This window comes from Pecten maximus, chromosome 19 (assembly GCF_902652985.1).
Source record: "Pecten maximus chromosome 19, xPecMax1.1, whole genome shotgun sequence".
NCBI classification, from domain to species: domain Eukaryota; kingdom Metazoa; phylum Mollusca; class Bivalvia; order Pectinida; family Pectinidae; genus Pecten; species Pecten maximus.
Window position 1 is genome coordinate 1,538,251 of NC_047033.1, and position 10,964 is coordinate 1,549,214.

A 10,964-nucleotide genomic window follows, 5' to 3' on the forward strand; every position below is an offset into this window, starting at 1 on the left:
AAGACCATAAGATATACCACATGTAAACATATGTCGACAGTAGAACTTAATACAATCATCTAATATGTAAACTATTAACCATAAGGATTCAATCCAATATTTTACATGTAGATTACTTAAGCCTGACATTAACTCGACCATGGCCGCTACCCGGTACCGACGTGTGATTGACAGAGGGCGATCCGATAATGTCTGTGTACAAAACAGAATTGAATTCGGTGTAATTTGAACTAGTTATTATGTAATATAGACCGTGTTTATGTTTTGAATATCTACCCGTAGGGACACTCTCACGTGGGGCCTTTACATCCAGTAGTTGTTGGTGTTATTTATGTCCAGTAGTTGTTGGTGTTATTTACATCCAGTAGTTGTTGGTGTTATTTATGTCCAGTAGTTGTTGGTGTTATTTATGTCCAGTAGTTGTTGGTGTTATTTACATCCAGTAGTTGTTGGTGTTACCAACACTAGAGAATCATACATAGAACAATCTCACGTGACTATAATGTATAGGTGATACGGAATTATCATCATGCATATTTCCAGGATATCAATATTAATACTGAGTTGTTTGGGTAAGTAAATTCATTATATATATATTTTTATATTTTATTTCATTTTACCTATAGGATCAGGTCTACTCGGTTATTATTCTGTGGTAACACACAATCTTAGGTGTTGTTACATTTAATTGATTTTGACCATATGGAAGACTAGCTAAGTACTGATTGTCTGAATTAACATGGCCAATTGTTACGATAATAATTTTGAACAAAGAAAAGGAAAAGAACAACAAAATATTAGTTTCCATTTACGTAAACATTATATGTGATACATTTATAATCAGATTTAAATGATATTATTCACAATATTGTGTGGTATCATTCCATTATATATAGCAATACACATTATTGTGATATTGTTTGACATTGGACAGGGCCAATCAGATATTGACTGTAACATGACATCCATCATACTGACATTGGACAGGGACAATAAGATATTGACTGTAACATGACATCCCTCATACTGACATTGGACAGGGCCAATCAGATATTGACTATAACATGACATCCATCATACTGACATTGGACAGGGCCAATCAGATATTGACCACAACATGACATCTATCATACTGACATTGGACAGGGACAATCAGATATTGACTGTAACATGACATCCATCATACTGACATTGGACAGGGACCAATCAGATATTGACCTACAACATGACATCTATCATACTGACATTGGACAGGGCCAATCAGATATTGACTGTAACATGACATCCATCATACTGACATTGGACAGGGCCAATCAGATATTGACTGTAACATGACATCCATCATACTGACATTGGACAGGGCCAATCAGATACTGACTATAACATGACATCCATCATACTGACATTGAACAGGGCCAATCAGATATTGACTGTAACATGACATACATTATACTGACATTGGACAGGACCAATCAGATATTGACTATAACATGACATCTATCATACTGACATCGGACAGGGCCAATCAGATATCGACTGTAACATGACATCCCTCATACTGATATTGGACAGGGCCAATCAGATATTAACCACAACATGACATCTATCATACTGACATTGGACAGGGGCAATCAGATATTGACTGTAACATGACATCTATCATACTGACATTGGACAGGGCCAATCAGATATTAACCACAACATGACATTTATCATACTGACATTGGACAGGGCCAATCAGATATTGACTGTAACATGACATCCATCATACTGATATTGGACAGAGACAATCAGATATTGACTGTAACATGCACATCCATCATACTGACATTGGACAGGGCCAATCAGATACTGACTATAACATGACATCCATCATACTGACATTGGACAGGGCCAATCAGATACTGACAATAATATGACATCCATCATACTGACATTGAACAGGGCCAATCAGATATTGACTGTAACATGACATACATTATACTGACATTGGACAGGACCAATCAGATATTGACTATAACATGACATCTATCATACTGACATTGGACAGGGCCAATCAGATATTGACTATAACATGACATCTATCATACTGACATCGGACAGGGACAATCAGATATTGACTGTAACATGACATCCCTCATACTGACATTGGACAGGGCCAATCAGATATTAACCACAACATGACATCTATCATACTGACATTGGACAGGGCTAATCAGATATTGACTATAACATGACATCTATCATACTGACATTGGACAGGGCCAATCAGATACTGACTGTAACATGACATCCATCTTACCACTAATAATACTTTAAACACTGACAAGGTCATACGATTTGTATTTAGATAGAGTGGCTAAGATATGAGTTAATTTCGAACTCAAGTGTGACATGTCACTTGCATAATTACGTGTATCTGTGTATTTGATCTTGGGAAACTCATTTCAGTAGACAAACCCACCACAGAGAGGGAAGTACTGGGGGCACATGTCACAATAAATATATCATTAACAAAGTCTCACTTTTTGTAAAGTTCTCAAACTCAGAATATTTACCAAGTGAAATAGGAGATAATTTAAATACTCGGTCCTATTCCCCGGGCCTAGGTAGATAAAACAGGCTGTTAAATATTCTCAGTTTGAGAACTTTAAAAAAAAAGTGAGACTGTGTTAATGATATATTTATTGTAGTTTAACCTGTTAAGTATTATTGTATGTTATGTTATATTGATTTTGCTCTCAGTTTCCATATAATACCAATACAGCTCGTATTACAACAAGAAAATATCCGAAAACAATTACCGTCAAAAAGTATCTATTTACTCACCAAACGATATCGGTTTGATATATATGGCCATAATGTTCTAAGATGGCATTGGCTAAAAGGACAACATATTGCAGTTAAGGTAATCCAATGTTCATTAAAGGGGCATTCCTTCATTCGAACGGAAGATTCCGATTTCTGTGACCCAATAGCTAATCGCTAGCCCGGGTAGCCGTGTACGCCATTTTCGTTACTGTTCGTGAACTTGTCTGCATGTGCTCGTGTTGATAGTTGTTGGCGGCGACTTCCAGTCGAAATTACATTTTAAAAACTTACATTTTTAAGAACTTTCGGTTATCTTCGGACTTTGAGCGTGGTATTACGGTCAAGTTTATAACTTTCACTGTTTGAGGAAAAATATAAGGTTCCTGTTTACTTTTAATTTTATAGCATCAATTCATTTTAACGACGGAATGCCCTTTAAGTTAGCCTGTTCAAGGATAGGCCGCCCTGGAAATTAATGCTCTTATATTATTGATCGGACATTAATATAACTAATCACCAATGAATTATTTATTTTCTTTTTTAGTAAATTGAGTAAATGGTGAGCTTTGTGTCCCTGCACAGGTGATAGTTGAAATTCGGCCAGCTCTTTAACAGGGTATATTTACACACGTGGAAACTATACAGGCCACAGAGATTGGTTATAATTGTTACATCGCTGACAACAAATACAATGATTCCAACCAAACTATTACATCCACGGTCATAATCTCTTTAAGAAATATTTATCCACTTTGATTTTAAAAGATAATAACATATACTATGTAACTTTTGGTTTTGTAAAGAAATATTTTATTATGGCCATTTTTGATTTCAATCGATAAAAAATTACTGTTTGTCGGTTAAAACAAAAAGAAAGAGAGTGAATGTGTATTGTTCTCGTCAATGCTTTAGTTATAGAAGGCAGAGAGAGAGAGAGAGAGAGAGAGAGAGAGAGACAGACGGACCATTGCGAATGATATTGACAATGAGAAAACTGTTTGGTCCTGGGTTATTTACCTGGTGGTATCGTTATCACCCTGATTCTTACTTAGAGAACGTGACATCACTTGGATTTGATGTAGATGTACATATCGGATACCGTTTATGAAGCAGAAGAAACTTACCGTCAAGAATACTGGATTTTATCTTCATTGTGCTCTTTCAAAAATCTAAATAAAAAACTTTGTTATCGTTATATTTTCCCTTTGTTTTTTTTAGCTAGAATTACCGTTCGTTAATATGTTAGTATAAGTTAGGCGTTTTACATGCCTGAATTAACATTATGAGCTGATTGTATTTAAATGAAATGGTGAGATTTTAAGGCACTGTACATTATGGGTGCACTAACAGTTTAGCGCAAAAACAAATTTAAGCACTACAATATAACCGATATCATGATTTAGCGGGATGCTTCCACCCAAACAATGGCCTAAAATTAACGTTTTTTTTACGAAAGTGATAGCGTCATATTTAGGTTTAAAAAATGGGGGTTTTAAGAGTGAATACCTTCATCTTTTGGACACGTTTTATGTTCAGGATTGTATCTATATGTGTTAAGGCGCTTTTAGAGTGAATACCCTCATCTTTTGGACAATTTCAATGTTCAGGATGTATCTATACGTGTTAAGGCGCTTTTAGAGTGAATACCCTCATCTTTTGGACAATTTCAATGTTCAGGATGTATCTATACGTGTTAAGGCGCTTTTAGAGTGAATACCCTCATCTTTTGGACAATTTCAATGTTCAGGATGTATCTATATGTGTTAAGGCGCTTTTAGAGTGAATACCCTCATCTTTTGGACAATTTCAATGTTCAGGATGTATCTATATGTGTTAAGGCGTTTTTAGAGTGAATACCCTCATCTTTTGGACAATTTCAATGTTCAGGATGTATCTATATGTGTTAAGGCGCTTTTAGAGTGAATACCCTCATCTTTTGGACAATTTCAATGTTCAGGATGTATCTATATGTGTTAAGGCGTTTTTAGAATGAATACCCTCATCTTTTGGACAATTTCAATGTTCAGGATGTATCTATATGTGTTAAGGCGTTTTTAGGGTGAATGTTCCCATCTTTTGGACAATTTTCATGTTCAGGATGTATCTATATGTGTTGATCATATTTTGTTTATTGCCATTTAAACTAATAAGTGCTTAATTTTGACAATGTATGTCATGTATTTGTGTTTTTTTTTTATATAATTATGTCCAAAACATAGCAGATGATTACCTGTGTGCAGTCTTTATATGATACATCCATTAAAAGAACACAAAGGTATAGTTAAGCTTCGCCCTTGTTATAGCCATACAAAATAAAATGTCATTTGAAGACCATAAGATATACCACATGTAAACAGATGTCGACAGTAGAACTTAATACAATCATCTAATATGTAAACTATTAACCATAAGGATTCAATCCAATATTTTACATGTAGATTACTTAAGCCTGACATTAACTCGACCATGGCCGCTACCCGGTACCGACGTGTGATTGACAGAGGGCGATCCGATAATGTCTGTGTACAAAACACATAAAAGTTCAACCCGATCAGCGAGACTTTCGACTACTGGGGAGCCGTGAATTAATTAAATTCGGTGTAATTTGAACTAGTTATTTTGTAATATAGACCGTGTTTATGTTTTGAATATGTACCCGTAGGGACACTCTCACGTGGGGCCTTTACAGCCAGTAGTTGTTGGTGTTATTTACATCCGGTAGTTGTACTGGGGAGCCTTGAATTAATTAAATGCGGTGTAATTTGAACTAGTTATTTTGTAATATAGACCGTGTTTATGTTTTGAATATCTACCCGTAGGGACACTCTCACGTGGGGCCTTTACATCCAGTAGTTGTTGGTGTTATTTACATCCAGTAGTTGTTGGTGTTATTTACATCCAGTAGTTGTTGGTGTTATTTACATCCAGTAGTTGTTGGTGTTATTTATGTCAAGTAGTTGTTGGTGTTATTTATGTCCAGTAGTTGTTGGGGGTTATTTTAGACCCAGTATTAGCTATTTCAGCTAAGACGTAAATATTGAATAATACGTTGGTTTAGTACAATTACTACATGTTTACCAAAATAACTAAAATTAAAAACTGAAATAGATTAAAATTGGAACAAGTAGTATCTAAAATGAACATGCTGGTTTTATCTGGTTAACTTAGCGTTGCCACCCTTTAGGTCATAGAGACTAGGGTAGACACCATAGCGACCTGCTCTAAAATCCCACTTTAACGTAAGTTTATTCTACCATATAAGTTTACCTCTTCGTCAAAGCTTCTTAAGTTAACCAAACGTCTGTGTTTCTCCAGGATGTGTGAGGGCTGTATTCAATACAACACTCGCCAACGACATCCACACAGCAGTGATGACCAATTATAACTACCTAGTCCGACCTTCGGCCACGGTCACCGTCAGGGCCGAGCTCAGTGTGCTGACCATTAACGACGTGGTACGTATTCAGGGTTACGGGTAGTTTATCCTGATAGAGGTTATTTCTATAGCAATTAAAGTGTAAAAAAGCTATTAACGGCTTGGTAGTAGAGAGGTAAAAATAACAGTTCCATTTTTACCTTTGGAAGAAGTAAGTAATCAATACATATAAAAGAAGTTAACAGTGCTAAAAAACCAAGACAAGGACGAACTTTTCAAAACCATAATTCAGGTAATATATGCAATATGTTAAAGATATTTATTGTAACTAAAAATTCAAAACTCAAACCGAGGAAAAAACAAGAACAAAATATAGATTAACAGATATAGATATAAACTATGAAAGGCCGGATGGCCCGGAAGGTTAAGCGTCCTGTTCTCTCGATGACTTTATTTATTTATTCATATTTTTATTTTTCGGCATAGCCGTATAATATTCTTTTGGCCCGGATATGACGCTACAGGTGGCGTTACTGGTCAAGATGAAGTATGTGATTCGTCAATGTAGCGGTCAATGCAAAATGCAGATATGCAGTTAAAAACGAAACAAAGTTAAGATTGAATGCAAGCTGAATAAGTGGATGTATCTTTTCAAATGACACATAAATAAAATGATATTCCTGATTCAAATGCAGTCTTATTATCGCCAAAAATGATTCAAACTGATATAATTGTGTTTTCTGTGCTGAAACACATTAGTCCGTTAATTTATTTCACCAGCAGTTTTACAGTATAACCACCAGCATTAAAAGTATGCCGTTTATCTTTTTTAAATATATTTCTTGTTTTTTTAATCTAATTTATTTATTCAGTTTTTTATACTTTTTTTCGCAACAATATGTTCATAAACGTGTTGCAATTTTCAGGATATTCGGGCACAGAAGATGTCCTCTTCCGGCTGGATATCGTTTGTAAGTATGCCTTCTCTGTTGTCTTTTTTTTTTTTTTTTTTTTACTTTTTTACATCTCCTTTCTTCACATCATTCTTTAGCTTTACTGTCGCCTACTATAGGGGTATTTTTCATAATGACAGCAAGGAAAGAACCAGCAAAATCTCCAGGAACGAAGACAGCAGTAAAGTCTCCAGTAACGAAGACGACAGTTAGGTCTCCAATAAAGACGGCGACAGTAAATTTCGTTTTAAGTATGCTCGTCTCGATGGACATGGAAAGCCGCAACCTAATCTAGTAATCAAAGGACTGAAAATACTGAGATTTAAAAAAACTAATATGTTAATCAAAGTACTGAGAGTACTTACTGTAACGCAAGCCCTAATCTGTTTATCATAGTACTGATAGTACCGAGACACAAACCTAATCTGTAAGTAAAATGTCCATTGATTCGTTTATTACATGGAAAGTCTGAACATCTAAAGTATGTACGAGGCCATGAATAGATGACTTTAACCATATTTTGAAAGCCATGTGTTATATAAACAAAATACGTTTTAATCACAAAGTTTTCAGGTATTCTGTATCAACAAATATGATAGGGCTTTGTGAAACATTTCTATCTTTCAAAACATTAGCTGAAGCAATAAATGATGTTTAAATATATTACATTTATTTTATATTTCTACTCTACAATTCCTAGATATTTGAGACAATTTCTCAAAGTTGGATTATAATATACGCCGATATTTTATACAGTACTGGACCGACAGTCGCCTCACCTGGACACCCTCCACCTATAGAGATATAGAATACATCTATCTAGCAGCCTCTAAGATATGGAAGCCCGAACTCGTCGTAGACAATACGTAAGTTTTCCGTTCATTAACTGGGTTGTGGAAGCCACAACTCAGCCGCTTTATGGAAATACAAATGAGACGTTTATAGGAAACCGCAACTCAAACATTTTACGGCCAAAACATGGAAACACTAGGTAGTCACATTAAATTATTTACATGTATATTATTCAGTCAATGTATCGAGACACAACTCGTCAGCTAGTTTGTCTCCAGGTGCTGGCTCTGGCCTTTAGTGCCGTAATGATAAACAAATTTGGATTCAAAATATACAAGCATTTGTTCTTGGTTTTGTAGTTTACCTGTTTAGAACTTAAGAGAGAAAAACATGATACGCATCTCGAATGGGTCAGTCGCCGGTGGCAACGTATTTTAATTAATTGATGTTCGTGGAGGTCATGGATTCAATTCCCAAACTTATTGATATATTGTTAGATGTCAATAAATACACTTAAATATCCACTTAATTATCGTTTTGTATTTTATTTTATTCAGTGTTGGAGAGATAGAGACCTTGGGTTCATCAGATCTTCTGTTTCGGGTGAAGTATACCGGCGAGGTGAAGTGGGATCCACCAGGTTTGTATGAAACCCACTGTGAAATAGACATTACTTGGTATCCATTCGACAAACAGAAGTGCAGCATCGAACTCACGAGCTGGGGTTTTATATCAAATCACGTGACATTGGAACATTACGTGACCTACGTCAATATGGAGAATTACGAATCAAACGGGGAATGGAACCTTTTGAGTACGGAACTTTCCTCCAGTATACTCACAGAGGAAGGGGAGACATTCTCCCAGCTTGTGTTCTCCATGGAGATCCAGCGGAGATCAGGGTACTACATCCTCAACGTCATTTACCCGATAACACTGGTCGCCGTGTTGACGACGGTTACGTTTTTGCTTCCGGCCGACTCTGGCGAGAAGATCTCTTACATCCTAACTATCCTACTTGCCCTGGCTGTTCTCCTGACGATCATAGCTGACGCCATACCTACCACTTCCCTACACACCTCCGTGCTGGGTAAGTACTTCTTAAAATGTATGTCAAAATCTGGACGGGGGAAATGAAACAGTCCTATAATCAAATTAAATATCGGTCGAGCGGCGGGTGCACACATGGGAAAAACTCTTGCGACCTTACATGTAATTAAAAGTAAATCAAAGGTCCTGTATAGGCATATTTAGGCCAATCTGGAAGATTTTCAAGTGTTTATTGCCAAGTAGTTGTTTACAAGAGGGCTTTAGATTATTCCAGGAAAGATATGATTGAAGAACGTACTTGAAAGATTTGACAATACAGTATGAATACCACGAGAGACAAATTGTTATCCAAAAATGTTTTACATTCATTACCTGGAACTGTGAATTGTTGGATTTATAAACATTCTGGAGAAACGGATAGAAAAAGAATTAAAAGGGACAGCCGTGTTAAGATAATTAACACTGCTGATTTAACACACAAACTTGAATACAACTTAATTGTAATTGTGAATTATCTCTGTAAATTCATTAGTCTTGTATAAATCATTAAATTGTGTTTTAAATTTAGCTGTCGGTTTTAATCTTTCTGTTATTACCACGTAACCGAAATTGGAGGCTGGTGTCCGGGAACAAATTCAAAATCAGAATTAAAGATTTGAATTATTAACATAAAGTTCAGCTGCCGGTTTTAATCTTTCTGTTATCATCACGTAACAGCTTTTTCTTTCCGTTGTAATATCCCTGATTTTGTATTTTTGTCAGTAACCCTGATTTTTTATTCCATACAGCTGTGTTTTTATCATCAACCTTGATTTTGTATTCCCTACAGCTGTGTTTTTATCTTTAACCCTGATTTTGTATTTTTGACAGGTGTGTATTTGTCAGTAACCCTGATTTTGTATTTTTGACAGGTGTGTTTTTGTCAGTAACCCTGAGCTACGCCATGATAGCGATTGTCATCACAGTCCTCACTCTCCGCCTCCAAGTAAAACCAGAGGGCACAAAAGTACCAAGATGGCTCCAGAAACTCTGTACATCCTGCTTAGTCAAGATCATATGTTACAAAAAGGACGATGTAGTAGAGCTAAATACAAAGGACAACCAGGAAACCGAGGATATTAAAAAAGAGACAAAAATCAAAAAGATCATGAAAGAAAAGCTGAAGAGAAAACCAGTCACTTCGGCCTGGAACCCCGACGACGATACTGTGAAGGAGGGTGACGAGGAAAACCCGAAAGATTTTGATGACTGTCCCTATAACAATAAAGATGTGGCGGAGATCATTGACCGGTTCTGTTTCTACCTTTACGCTGTACTAAACTTGTTGACAACAGCGACATTTATGATTGTGCTAGTGGTGGGATCCGCACTGGCCTCGTAGTACAGCTCACGAGTATCGACTGTAAAGGCGACATGTTTTGATCAATCCGCTTCAATTTACCTTCTTGTATAAAGTGGTGTGTTGATTGCGATTACACATACTTCGTTTTTTTTAAATTAAATCGCTGGACCGGTGTAACGTTGAAAATGGACCCCCGTGGAAAATGGAACCCGGGTCCATTTTCAACGTTGAAAATGGAACCGGGATGCCGTGGAAAACGGAACAAAATATAATTTTTTTTACATACCCGTTGAAAATGGACCCCGTTGAATATTGAACCACATAAAAGTATTGGATCTCGGTACCAGTTTATATTGTCATAGACGTTGCGATAAATTATGCTTACATGCTACAATGTATAAACGATATTGAAGGGCAATGGTAAAATAAAATCGCCCGTGACCTTAGGTGACCTTTGATATCACATTAGGCTGTTATGAGAAGTGTATATAAAATGTAAATAATAATTATGTACATTGATTAACACTTTAACTCGTGACATCTGGTGACCCAGATAATGACCATTAGCATCACTTTAAATAAGATGTCCCTATACATGTATACCATTTATCGACATTGATCGATAATTTGACCCGTGACC

General features: G+C 36.2%; 1 protein-coding gene across 1 annotated transcript; it reads left to right on the forward strand.

The window, feature by feature from the left end:
* The first annotated feature begins 454 nt into the window (after positions 1–454).
* LOC117317611 (neuronal acetylcholine receptor subunit alpha-3-like) lies at positions 455–10,454 on the forward strand. The gene is made up of 6 exons (XM_033872459.1): positions 455–572; positions 6,127–6,266; positions 7,114–7,158; positions 7,897–8,006; positions 8,490–9,022; positions 9,894–10,454. Exons 1-6 carry the CDS (start codon positions 530–532, stop codon positions 10,361–10,363), a joined length of 1,341 nt encoding a protein of 446 aa, XP_033728350.1. The 5' UTR covers positions 455–529; the 3' UTR covers positions 10,364–10,454.
* The last annotated feature ends 510 nt before the right edge of the window (positions 10,455–10,964 follow it).

Coding starts and splice junctions, on each gene's coding strand:
- LOC117317611 (XM_033872459.1), top strand. CDS start 530: ATGCATATTTCCAGGATATCAATATTAATACTGAGTTGTTTGG. Junction 573..6,126: donor ATTAATACTGAGTTGTTTGG/GTAAGTAAATTC, acceptor GTGTTTCTCCAG/GATGTGTGAGGGCTGTATTC. Junction 7,159..7,896: donor CTTCCGGCTGGATATCGTTT/GTAAGTATGCCT, acceptor TATTTTATACAG/TACTGGACCGACAGTCGCCT.